At 43.1% G+C, this 14004-nt stretch overlaps 1 protein-coding gene across 1 annotated transcript in view; it reads left to right on the top strand.

The window, feature by feature from the left end:
- LOC142665025 (Fc receptor-like protein 5) overlaps positions 1-10505 on the top strand; it is a 57751-nt gene extending 47246 nt beyond the window's left edge. The window contains exons 11-14 of the mRNA XM_075844559.1: positions 2240-2518; positions 8219-8287; positions 9281-9556; positions 10399-10505. Coding sequence (XP_075700674.1) covers positions 2240-2518; positions 8219-8287; positions 9281-9556; positions 10399-10415 — 641 coding nt within the window. The 3' untranslated portion in view covers positions 10416-10505. The remainder of the gene's footprint in view (positions 1-2239; positions 2519-8218; positions 8288-9280; positions 9557-10398) is intronic.
- The last annotated feature ends 3499 nt before the right edge of the window (positions 10506-14004 follow it).

Genomic DNA, 14004 nt, shown 5'->3' with positions numbered 1-14004 from the left:
TCTATATTTGGGGGGTCTCATCTGGAAACTATTAGTTTAGGAGGTCTTATCTGGAAACTATTTGTTTAGGGGGTCTGTGGTCTTTGTTTGGGGGTCTCATCTGGAAACTGTATTAGTTTAGGGGGTCTGGTCTGGGGTCTATATTTGGGGGGGATCTCATCTGGAAACTATTAGTTTAGGGGGTTTGGTCTGGGGTCAATATTTGGGGGTGGGTCTCATGTGAAAAAATATTAGTTTAGGGGGTCTCGTCTTGAGTCTGTTTTGGGGGTCTCATCTGGAAACTATTAGTTTAGGGGGTCTGGTCAGGGGTCTATATTTGGGGGGTCTCATCTGGAAACTATTAGTTTAGGAGGTCTTATCTGGAAACTATTTGTTTAGGGGGTCTGTGGTCTGTGTTTGGGGGTCTCATCTGGAAACTGTATTAGTTTAGGGGGTCTGGTCTGGGGTCTATATTTGGGGGGGATCTCATCTGGAAACTATTAGTTTAGGGGGTTTGGTCTGGGGTCAATATTTGGGGGTGGGTCTCATGTGAAAAAATATTAGTTTAGGGGGTCTCGTCTTGAGTCTGTTTTGGGGGTCTCATCTGGAAACTGTATTAGTTTAGGGGGTCTGGTCAGGGGTCTATATTTGGGGGGGTCTCATCTGGAAACTATTAGTTTAGGAGGTCTTATCTGGAAACTTTGTTTAGGGGATCTGGTCTGGGCTCTATATTTGGGTGGTCTCATCTGGAAACTAAGTTTAGGGAGTCTGGTCTGGGGTCTTTATATTTGGGGGTCTCATATAGAATTTATTAGTTTAAAGAGTATGGGGTCTGTGTTTGTGGTGGTCTCATCTTCAAACTATTAGTTCAGTGGGTCTGGTCTGGGGTCTATATTTGGAGGGTCTTATCTGGAAACTATTAGTTTAGGTGGTTTGGTTTAGGGTCTGTGTTTATGGGGTCTTATCTGGAAACTGTATTACTTTAGGGGGATTAGTCGGTCTATATTTGGGGGTTTCATCTGGAAATTGTATTAGTTTAGGGGGTTCTGGGGTCTATATTTGGGGGTCTCATCTGGAAACTGTATTAGTTTAGGGGGTCTGGGGTCTATAATTGGGGGGGGGGGTCTCACTTAGAAACTATTAGTTTAGGAGGTCCGGTCAGGGGTCTGTGTTTGGGGTCCTCATCTGGAAATTGTATTCGCTTAGGGGTCCAAGGTCTATATTTGGGGGGTCACATCTGGAAACTATTAGTTTAGGGGGTCTCATCTGGAAACTATTGATTTTGGTGGTCTGGTTTGGGGTCTATATTTCAGGGTCTCATCTGAAAACTGTATTAGTTTAGGGGTCCGGTCTGGCGTCTACATTTTGGGAGTCTCATCTGGAAACTATAGTTTAGGGGGTCTGGCATTGGTCTGTGTTTGGGCCGTTTCATCTGGAAAGTGTATTACTTTAGGGGTTTGGTCTGGGGTCTATATTTGTTTTTATCTGGGAACTATCAGTTTAGGTGGTCTTGTCTGGTATCTATAATTGGGGGTATCATCTGGAAACTGTATTAGTTTAAGTGGGTCTGGTCTGTGGTCTATAATTGGGGTGGTCTCACCTGGAAACTTTATTCGTTTAGGGGGTCTGGTCTGGGCGTCCATATTTAGGGGGGTCCCCCCTAGAATCTGTATTAGTTTAGCCGGTCTGGTCAATCATCTACATTTTTAAGGGGCCTAGTTTGGGTCAGTATTTGGGGGTCTGTACTTTTGCTGTAACACAACATGTCGATAGTCCATTGATAACAATAAAGTTATAGAAATATTAAATCTCTGTGATCGTGATCGCTCGGATTTCATGTATCGAGAACAAATATCTAGAATTCCTCGCGATGTTCCAGATTTTTTTTTGCCGTTTCCACCTCTGCTCCGTGGATTAACCCTTTCTATGCCTATGAAGAGAGGAAACATTGCCTTCATGGCATTGTAGAAAGTGTTTGGAAACAGGTGAAGGATTTCTGGCATTTTTATTGCTTCTATCCGAAAGATATTTTCATATTCGCACTTTCGATGGACAAGTGGTACAAGCGACAAACTGTATGTCACATAATGAAGAACTTGGATGACAAACCACATATAAAGTATTACAATTTATGGATGTTATGACCTTGTCCGACCTCTGCGACTTGTCACCCCTTTCCGATCTCCACTTCTTCTGTCTTTTTTTACTATTGATCTAATTTTTCACACAATTTTATTAAGATTTTTCTGGTCTCCTCTAGAACTTTTCTCTACTCCAAAAATGAAGATGACCCCAGATCCAGTAGTAGAAGGAGATTTCATGACCCTGACGTGTGACACGAGCCTCAGCCCAGACAGAAAGACCACAGATCTACAGTTTACCTTCTACAGAGACGGGAGGAAGATTCAGGGACCCAGTTCTTCTAAACTATATAAAGTTCAGTCCATTCAGAAGAACAATTCTGGAGATTATACGTGTGAGGTCTGTACAAGAAATGGTGTGAAGAAACTAAGTCAGGAGCAACATATTCCAGTCCAAGGTGAGTTCAAAACCAACTACCACCCTAATTATTTCTGATATAATTTATTTTCTCCCGGTAAGACTAGGATGGTAAGAGCATCATCGCCATCTAGTGGAGAAAACATAAGGAAACTAGAATGCTTAAAATTGGACCATCATATTACAAATATAAGGGCCAGTTCACAGTGTGTTTTTTTGACACTTTTTTATGCGAAAAATGCACCAAAAAACGGGCGAAAATGCCTCCCATTGATTTCAATGCGAGGCGGAGGCGTTTTTTTCCCGCGAGTGGAGAAACCGGCTTGCGGGAAAAAGAAGGGCCATGCACTATCTTCGGGCGTTTACGCCTCTGACCTCCCATTGACATCAATAGGAGGCACAGAAAGCGTATTTCGCTGCGTTTTATGGCCACGGGCAAAAAACGCAGCGAAAAACGCTGTGAAAATCGGCATGCAGGCATAGGAAAATTTGCCCCAAAATTCCAAACAGAACTTTGAGGCAGATTTTCTTCCTGCAAAAAACTCTGTGTGAACCCGGCCTAACAGCACCATTCTTTAAAATAGCTTTGCTTGGCATTGCAGCTTGAATCAGCTTAGCTGCAGTACCATACACAGCCCATAGACCAGGGGGGTGCTGTGATTGTAAAAAAAGCAGCCAAGCTTTTTTAAATCTGGGATTCTCCTCCGTAAGTTCATCCTGATGGCTTCCATTTTCACTGGGTGTGGCTTAGGGAAGGGGTGGGGCTTAACATTTCCAGTCTAATATTGCATACAGAGCAGTCCAAGAACCCAGGATCAGAGCTGTACATGCAACTAACTAAATACACAACATGGACCACTATGACGTCATCCAATCCCAGATGTTCTCCACGATGTCCCGGTATCATGCGGGCCGCTCCTCCACTGATCGGACCCTGGAGGTCCCAGCACGACTATGGTCATCTCTGCTGGAGAAAGAGAAACAAATGTCACAGGAGTCGCCGGCCGCATTATAACCGCTCCTTTATGTGGCAGAAAACAACGGGCCGACCCCAGGAGGACCGGGATCGGGACTGTGGACTGGAGACATTTCTGACACAATCTACTTTTTTTGCTCACAGTTGACGTCCTCCCTCTTTGTGTTTTTTCTCCCCCCAATAGGCCACATTTTACATGTAATTACCCCGTTACATACGATTATGATGGCTCTCCCGGTTCTTGTCCTCATCTCCAGCCGCCCGTACAGATCTCCTCCCAGCAGGAAAATAATAATGACTATATTTGCTTCGTTAATGTGGACCATAATGTATAACAACCCCCCATCTCCTACATTTTTGGATACAATGATGGTATATAGTATGTGCGCACCTTCCATGTGTGGAGATTGCTGGTATAATGGCAGCAGATTGTTCTCCACTGTCTTCTTATTGGCTCCACAACCTGTAAGTAAATGAGAGAACCTCCTATTACCGGGTGTACAGGACACAGCCCCGGTGATGATTTTGTACTTGGCTTTGCCATGAGTCTCGTCCATGAAGTTCTCTGTTTCCAGTATCCGGATTCCGTCTGGTGACGTCACAAACACCGGAAGTTTCCACCATTCCCTATAAGATCCTCATGGTGGAGTCTCCGGTATCTGTGTCTCCTCATCTTCATCTCCTGGACTGAGAAGTTGTTCCCGCAACCCCAGATTTATTGTGACATCATGCAGTAGGTGACAATGGCCTCCAGTACATTCTCTGGTGATGTCACCGTGCACATTGGTCAGCGTTGCTGTCTCACAAAGCAAGTTCTTAACCCCTTAACGACCAGATATTATTTTTAATTTACATAGAACTACAGTGTTTTTTTGTTTTTTTTTGTAAAACGAGTTGAATTTTCTTACTGACACATTTTTTGGAGATACAATATATTGATGAACATTTATATATTTTTTTGAGAGGGAATTATTCCATTATTGTTTTTCACGATGCCATTTACTCTACATTTTAAATAACACGTTACCTTTATTCTATGGGTTGGTTCGATTACAGCGATACCAAATATGTAGAGGTTTTTATGTTTTACTACTTTTACACATTTTATTGTAACGAAAATAATTTGTTTTTGCATGGCTACTTTCCTAATAGGCATATACTGGGATACGTCGCCCGAACTACCTTAGGCTCCTATTCCTGGGAAAGCTCATAGTTCAAGTGATATCAGGAGCTTCCCGACCTACACGTTTAACGTATACCTGTGACTGATCCCTTACAGTGACATCCATCACCTATAGGCTCCCATGTAAATAAAAAAAAATGTAAACTGCGCGGTATATATTTTCTTTTGTGGGATCCCTCAGGACTGAATATCATAGTCTACTATGCTGTTGTATCCTTAAAAAAGAGGTATCCAGACTTCTTATGAACTATTGTAGTCCCAATGTATATCACTACCAGTGGATTACTCTTAGGGTATGTGCACACGACACCTTTTCAGACGTAATGGAGGCGTTTTATGCCAGCGCTCACTTCCTGAAAAGACGGCTCCAATACGTCGGCAAACATCTGCACATTGCTTGCAATGGGTCTTACGATGTTCTGTTCAGACGAGCTGTCATTTTACGCGTCGCTGTCAAAATACAGAGCGGATACAGGTAGCACTGGGAACTGGAAAACACTAAGGGACCATTTGCAAGGACTAACAAGGGGAAACACAACAATGCTCAGGCAATGAAGGAAGGGGCAGGGCCCTTCTTATAGTCCAGGGTTCATGTGTGTGCGCTGGCCTGTAATGACAGGACACAGCAGAATGAAGCGGAAGTGAGCGCTGGCGTCTCCTGAGGAGGAGATGCGGGCCAGCATTCACAGATCCATGGTTGTGGCCGTCGGGACGTGAGTAATCTCAACAGTCTGTGGACGTGGGCGTTACAATGAGAAGAATAAACTCTGTGAAAAAACAAATAGTTGATCCTCTGAGATGTATTAGCTGAAAAAACGGATGACCTCTAGCGATTTTCCTTCCTTTGGGCATAACATGCGCTTCTTCTTACACTTGGCGCCTACTCGTCGGATACGTTGTTTGAGGTTGAACTTTCTTCTGTTTTGCTTCTGCTCTGAGCACCGCTTTTATTGCATACGGAGACTCTGTACAATTTTTTTATAATTTTTCTTCACAATCCTCTGTGGCTTATACTGTGACTAGTAGATAAAGTGTTGGATGGTACGTTGTTATTGTTGTTATTAATATTTTGTTAGAAAATGTGCAATGGTAATTTGGGCAGTTAGCAACATGTCAGAAATTTTGATCGGTGTGTTCCGAAACGAAGAGGTACAAGCTCTCAGCCAAGCACAGTGCCCCTTCGGCTGTAATGGGATCACTTTGGGTCTCCACGACTTTTCACAAAGAAGCGGGATTAGCTGAAGAATATAGCAGTCTAAGAGCCCTTCTCCATCTAACCCTGTCTCTCCGAGAATAGCCGAATTGTGTCGAAGTGATCCCATCACAGCCAAAAAGGGCACGGTGCTTGGCTGAGAGCTTCTATCACTTCATTTCAGCAATCGGTGGGGACTCAGCACCCAGATCCCCACCAATCAAAACTTCTAAATGACAAATCAAAATTATGAAACAATGACTCTTTAAACACTTTTCCGTGGCAAATACGACCAATCAGAACATTACAAATATAGAACCTTCAGTAGTGTGGTATTATGGGAAACAACATATATATTAACCATCACAATGCTGGAAATAGTAACACTGCATGTCGATAAGATAAACCACATATGAAGTATTACAATTTATTGATGTTATGACCTTGTCCGACCTCTGCGACTTGTCACCCCTTTCCGATCTCCAAGAAACTAAGTCAGGAGCAACATATTCCAGTCCAAGGTGAGTCCAAACACCAACTACCACCCCCATTATTTATTATACAATTTATGTTCCCAGCCCCCATACTAAAACCTTGTAAGACTCGGATGGTAAAAGTGCAGGACCATAAGATTTTAAAGCATCAAAGCTGCGACCACAGCTTTTTAAGTTTCTAAAAAATGCAAAAAAATTTGGAACAAATTTTATCAATATGTTACGCCCACCAGAGACCTTCTATCCTCTAGAGAAGAGGTGCACAATTTGTGGCCCACCTTGCCTTTTTCTGTGGCCCCCGACCATAAGGACACAGACATACTTATTCGTGTCCTGATGGTTCAGAAAGACAATGTTGTGGAGGACTGTGTACATTGTGTGCAAGGCGTATTTATGGGGGTACTGTATCAGGTGTGCACACAGGGATTTCCAATTGCCTGGCTACCCTCCCTGTGACCAGGGCCAGAAGGTGCTCAAACTATGGGACTCAATTGTATCTGCATTCTTAGGAAGCAGATACAATTGACAGTGCTGTTGAGGCAAGGATATCATCTGTTCCCTTTCCTGCCAGCTGGAGCAGGCATGGGAACTGTAGCACTGCTTACATGGGCACTGCCTATATGGGCACTATGGCACTATCTACTAGGGTACTGTGGCACTACCTAAATTTGTACTGCGTGTGTCAAACTTCCTGCATGGGTACTGTGTGGGGAACTACCTGCATGGGCACTGTGTGGGGCACTACCTGCATGGGCACAGGGTAGAGCTCTACCTGCATGGGCACAGGGTGGGGATCTACCTGCATGGGCACAGGGTGGGGAACTTCCTGCATGGGAACAGGGTGGGGGGCACTACCTGCATGGGCACTGGGTGGGGCACTGAGTGTGGCACTATCCACTAGCCTAGCCCTTTTTCTTTTCTTAGAGCTTGTAAAATAAAGGGCTAGGCTAGCGGATAAGTACAGACCCCTACTCTTAGCATCAAAACCAGAGGGTAGTGAGAACATGGTAAAAATAACTTGTTTAGAAAAGTATGCATTTGGAAACCCCCCCGTTAGAAACTCTGCGTTTGACCCTCTGTATGGCTGTATGAGTTCTACTTAAAGGAGCAACCCAGGCAAAATTGTTACTGTGTTATGCCTAGTGTAGACCATGGTATTCTCTTAGGTGCTCTTGAAATACCTGTGTAATCACCTCTCCCTCAGACTTGGCACTAGGTGTAACAGTGTGCCAGTTTTACACGAATTGCTTATTTTAAAGCGGTATTCCAATATGAGACAGGGAATATTCACAGGTTTACTGTCGATATGCTATAAATGTCTCAGACAGGAATACCCCTTTAAAATGTATCGCAGCCTTCGGGAGTGGTACAATCTGACAATATGGCCATCGGACCAGAAAAGGTTGTGCACTCTTGATCTAGACTTGAAAGTGACCCCAAATCCTATGGAAGGAGGCGGTGACATGACCTTGAGACATATGACAAGTCACAAGACTCTTGTTACATGTATGTGCTGAGCATGGAAGACATTGGTAAGGACTTTTTGGTGGACTAATTCCTGGTCTTAAAAATAATGGAGGCTTTTGATCAAGATGTTTGTTATTAGCATTGCTGGGTGAGAATGTGAACCGTATCTCTACTCACTAGTGTATATCTGCAACACGATCAGCCATTGCTTGTCCTGACCATGCTTCAGGCTTTGTTTACATGGACTTCTAATTGGATTCATCTGGTTTTTGGGGGGCATTGTGGGTGGAATTATCAACAGGGGGCATTCTGAGTGGCACTATGCAAAAATACTGGAACCATGCCGTCTTCTCCATTGGCTCCTTATCTTATTTGTTCCTGTTTAACCTAAAATTACCTATAGGCGTTGACATTTTTGTTTTCCCCAGATCTCTTCTCTACTCCAGACATTAATGTGATTACTCTGAAGAAAAACAGTCAAAAGAAACTTGTTCAAGGTAAATACAAATACCAAATGAAATTACATTTTACTGTTTAAAGGAAACTAAAAAAGCACAGGAGGATATCCACAGCAGATGTTACCATGGTCAAATTCCAAACCCCATGGCCCCAGTGCCAACCGTTATCTCTTCTGCTGACCCAACACTCCAAGATTATCCTTATAGTTATTTAATGACTACAACTTGTATTATTTTTCTTCCATTGGTTTCCATTTCATACAATACAAACTCCTTATCAACACTATAGATCGTGCTGTATGGACTTGGGTTCCACCTTAATCCCAGCATTAAAAAATCCAAAAGAAGATTCCAACACAGAGATCCACAATTTTAACCACAACTCTTTATTTGTCCAAATTGGCAAGATAAAAAGTCGAGGCCGAAACTTCACCTTTTTGACTTGCGATGTGGACCAATAAAGAGTGATTTTTGAAATTCTGGATCGGTGCTCTGAAATTTTCTTAGGGCAGAAAGTCACATCGAAGGGTGGACATTTACGACAGAAGATTCCTGTTCAAGAAAAGTATATGGGCCCCCTGCTCTCCGAGAGCTCATCATAAACCCCCATCCCCTTACAATGCACCAGAAATAACAAAATTTATTAGCTTAATCCCTTCTATGCAATCTAATGGACAGTATGGAGATGCTGGCTACTTATAGGGTGGTAATGGGACCTCTTACCTACTGGGCCAGTGTGCGGTTGCAAATATATGTCCACCCCATGTCACATCAATGGATGTCTAAGAGCTTTGATCTCCACCAAGTCCTAAGTGAGTTATTGAGGGGACTCAGCCCATTAGCTTCCATAGCCCACGTTGACTTAGATGGAGGCAACAAGTACCAGGAACCACCCATTAGACAATCAATGGGGTTTCCATTGCCCCATAGCTATCAATGTGACCATGAAACGTTCCAGACTGAAATGACATTTTGGAAATACCCGTAATCTTTCCAACTACAACAAAATAACAATATGTTATTATCTTCTAGACTTTTTTTCTTCTCCGAAAATAAAGATGACCCCATATCTGTTGACAGTAGGCGATCATATGAGCCTGAAATGTGACACAGTCACATTGAGAAACTTTACAAGACTACAATTTGCTTTCGATAGAGATGGGAGGAATATTCAGGGCTCCGGCCCATCCAATACATATAAAGTTCAGTCCGCACAGCTGGAGGATGCTGGGAATTATACATGTGTAGTGAAAACATCAGACAGCAGTGTAATGAAAAGGAGCCAGAAGTTACCTGTCCTTGTAAATGGTGAGCAGAAATATTTTTCAGTCCTTATTGCCAGTTATAATGCCTAGTGTCCCTATGATAACACTGAAGTGCCAGTCCTATAAGTGCTGTTGTGTAACATAGGCATAAACTGTAATGTTAACCTCTGATAACACACGGATAAGGCATTGATAACCCATGTTCAGGGGTTCATCTTCATCATGTTCTTCCCTTGTACCACTCAACAATTGGAGATAAAGGTGGGGCTGTGACAACCTTGGCATTGATGCACCAGAGCATGAAAAACAGCAAATTTTGTCGTAGGGACACAGAGCAAAACTGTAATTTTAACCTCTGATGACATGTTCACATTGACTAATAATTGAGTCCATCAGGTTTCTGGGGGGCATTGCGAGTGGCACTATGTACAGGGGGCACTAGGAGTGGCACGATCAAAAATTTTGAAATAATGTCTCTCTCTCTGTTGGCTCTTTATCTTCTCATTTGTTCCGCTTTAAAATAATCAATATGCATTGACATTTTTGTCTTCTCCAGATCTCTTCTCTACTCCAGACATTAACGCAATGTCAATCAGGTGTTGCTAAACCATGTTGGTAGAACATCTGAAACTTGGGTTTTTCCCGCACACTAGAAAAATTCAGTTTTAACCCCCAGCCCCAGTTACACTTACATAGTCGAAACCGATCCCTAAATCCTCTGCTGTCATGTTTGAGGCCTCTCCTGGAAGTGGAAGGTTGTCCTAGGCTGCCCAAGAACCTGCACAGGAAATAACTCTCTATTTTTTACTCTACAATGTATATGATTCACTAATCCCTCAGTAACCTCTAAATATTCTCTACTATTGGATGTCTTCTAAATTTCAGGTAATTTCGTGGATTAATCCTGTTTCTACGAGGTGCCGAAGACAAGAAACGGAAGCATCGGACTCCTGGATACTTTGAGCACCACACGACATGAACCTTCATCAGGATCTGATCCATTATTACTTTTTTTTTATTAGACATTTTATATACAACGGCCCGGAATCAATATTCTGAAATTTTTTGTGAATTCTGAGACTGTTGCACATATATAATTATATGTTTATTATGCTGCTTTGCTCCAAGAACCATGGGATTGTATTCTTCTCATTGATTGTTTTTTTTATTTTATGCATTTTAGTACCTGTGTGTAAGGACCAGAAGAATGAAAGATAAGTTACGTTCTGGATGAATTTTACATTTATTTATATAGCGATCCCAGATTTCTCATACACAAAATAAAATTGTGCAAGTATAATAAGAGTGCAATGATTGATTGACCTTGTCCAGAGATTATAATATACATTTACATCCATCATTTCTAAAGATCCCTCGGCCGTATCAGCTAAACTTCACCCCTCAGAAAGTCTGACAGATAAAAGACTGAGGGGGACTGTGACTCCTCCAGATATCTCAGACTAAAAAAGAAAAAGAGAAGCAAAACTCCTCCAGATGTCTGTAGAGAAAGATTGTTTTCGAAGCAAGCTAGCCTTACACAATATAATTCTACGTTAATACTAATAATCCATTATTGTCCTGTCCAGATACAAACAAAATATACCACAAACCAGTTTGTTCTCCATATTACTATATACAAGAAGATATATAACTTATACCAGCTGTACATATATAATTATATACAGAAGATACCCAGGTTATACCAGCATGCTCCATATCACTATATACAAGAAGATATATAGCTTATACCAGCTGTACATATATAATTATATACAGAAGATACCCAGGTTATATCAGCATGCTCCATATCACTATATACAAGAAGATGTATAACTTATACCAGCTGTACATATATAATTATATACAGAAGATACCCAGGTTATACCAGCATGCTCCATATCACTATATACAAGAAGATGTATAACATATACCAGCTGTACATATATAATTATATACAGAAGATACCCAGGTTATACCAGCATGCTCCATATCACTATATACAAGAAGATATATAGCTTATACCAGCTGTACATACATAATTATATACAGAAGATACCCAGGTTATACCAGCATGCTCCATATCACTATATACAAGAAGATATATAGCTTATACCAGCTGTACATACATAATTATATACAGAAGATACCCAGGTTATACCAGCATGCTCCATATCACTATATACAGGAAGATGTATAACTTATACCAGCTGTACATATATAATTATATACAGAAGATACCCAGGTTATACCAGCCTTCTCCATATCACTATATACAAGAAGATGTATAACTTATACCAGCTGTACATATATAATTATATACAGAAGATACCCAGGTTATACCAGCATGCTCCATATCACTATATACAAGAAGATGTGTAACTTATACCAGCTGTACATATATAATTATATACAGAAGATACCAGGGGCGTAACTAGGAAAGACTGGGCCCCATAGCAAACTTTTGACTGGGGCCCCCCCCTCTGCTGGGTATCACACAACCCCCCCCCCCCCTTGTAGATAGTGCCTCCCTATAGATTCCACCACACAGCGCCCCCCTATAGATAGCACCATACACAGCCCCTGCAGATAACGCCATACAGCCCCCCTGTAGATAACGCCATACAGACTCCCTCTGTAGATAACGCCATACAGCCCCCCTGTAGATAACGCCATACAGCCCCCCTGTAGATAACGCCATACAGCCCCCCCTGTAGATAACGCTATATAGCCCCCCCCCCCCAAAAAAAAACGTCCTATAGTTTGTCCTACAAAAGACATGCATCCCCTATCCACAGGATAGGGGATACATGTGTGATCACTGGCAGCGATAAGGAGAACGGGGGACCGAAAGTCCCCCGAAGTTCTCCATGACTAACCTCGGACTTCCGGCGTCTGCGCAGTTCAATAAAAATGAAAGGAGCGCTGGTCACGCATGCGCACAAGCGCGACCGGCGCTCCATTCATTTCTACGGAGCTGCCGACACAGACCCCGGAAGTCCGAGGTTTGTCATGGAGAACTTAGGGGGACTTTCGGTCCCCCGTTCTCCTCATCGCTGCCAGCGATCACACATGTATCCCCTATCCTGTGGATAGGGGATACATGTCTTATGTAGGAACAACCCCTTCAGTGGCGTCGCGCTGTAGCAGCCATAGCGGCTGCTAGCGGAGCCTGCGGCCATGGGAGGGGGCCGTGCCGGCGGGTGGCACGGGCCCCCTCATGCTGCAGGCCCTGTAGAAGTCGCTACGGCTGCTATAGCGGTAGTTACGCCACTGCGTATAAGTTTGTACGGCGTAAAACTACAGCTCCCAGCATGGCCGGAACAATGGTAAGGATATGCTGGGAGATGCGGTTTCACAAAAAAAATCCTATCACCATCATCTCGCTGCAGATCATACAGTGACTACAATACTGATTAGAGGCAGAATAAACATTTACATTAAGTGACTCACCGGTGACGTCTCAGATTCTAGTTCTTTTCTTCTCCCTCCGGTTCAGACATCTATGATGGATTTCTCCCGGCCATGACCCATTTCTGCAGTTTTCCGTTTAGATGTCTTCAGCTTCTCACTTTTAAAACATTTCTGCACCTATAAAACGAAGTTAAAATTCTCAACACATCTAAATATAACTGTCACAAACACACAACATGTCCCCTGTAGATAGTGACCTACATAGAAGCCCCTGTAGATAGTGCCCACATATGGACTCCAGAGCTGCAAGGCAATAGTGCTAACCACTGAGCCACCGTGCTGCCCTACATATAGCTTCCCCTATAGTTAGTGCTCCACGTATAGCCCACCTCTGTATATAGTGTCTCACATATAGCTCCCCCTGTATATAGTGTCCCACATATAGCCCACCCCTGTAGACTGTGCACTACATATAGCCACCCTGTTGCTAGTGCCCCACAGGTAACCCACCCCTGTATATAGTGTCCCACATATAGACCCCCCTGTATATAGTGGCCCACATATAGACCCCCCTGTATATAGTGGCCCACATATGGACCCCCCCTGTATATAGTGGCCCACATATAGACCCCCCTGTATATAGTGGCCCACATATGGACCCCCCCTGTATATAGTGGCCCACATATAGAGCCCCCTGTATATAATGGCCCACATATAGAGCCCCCTGTATATAGTGGCCCACACCCCCACATATAGACCCCCCTGTATATAATGGCCCACATATAGAGCCCCCTGTATATAGTGGCCCACACCCCCACATATAGACCCCCCTGTATATAATGGCCCACATATAGAGCCCCCTGTATATAATGGCCCACACCCCCACATATAGACCCCCCCTGTAGCTACTGCCCCACATATAGACCCCCTATATATAATAGCCCACATAAAGATGACCCCCCCCCCCCCCCATAGATAATGCCATTCACATTTTTATGAGGGGAAAAAAAACAAAAACTTGACATACTCACATTCTCCGGTTCCCACGCTGTTCACTGGCGATGCAGACATGCTCTCTTC

This window comes from Rhinoderma darwinii, chromosome 12 (assembly GCF_050947455.1).
Source record: "Rhinoderma darwinii isolate aRhiDar2 chromosome 12, aRhiDar2.hap1, whole genome shotgun sequence".
Taxonomy (NCBI): Eukaryota; Metazoa; Chordata; class Amphibia; order Anura; family Rhinodermatidae; genus Rhinoderma; species Rhinoderma darwinii.
The sequence above is the reverse complement of the archived record's forward strand: the minus strand, read 5'-3'. Positions and strand labels throughout refer to the sequence as shown.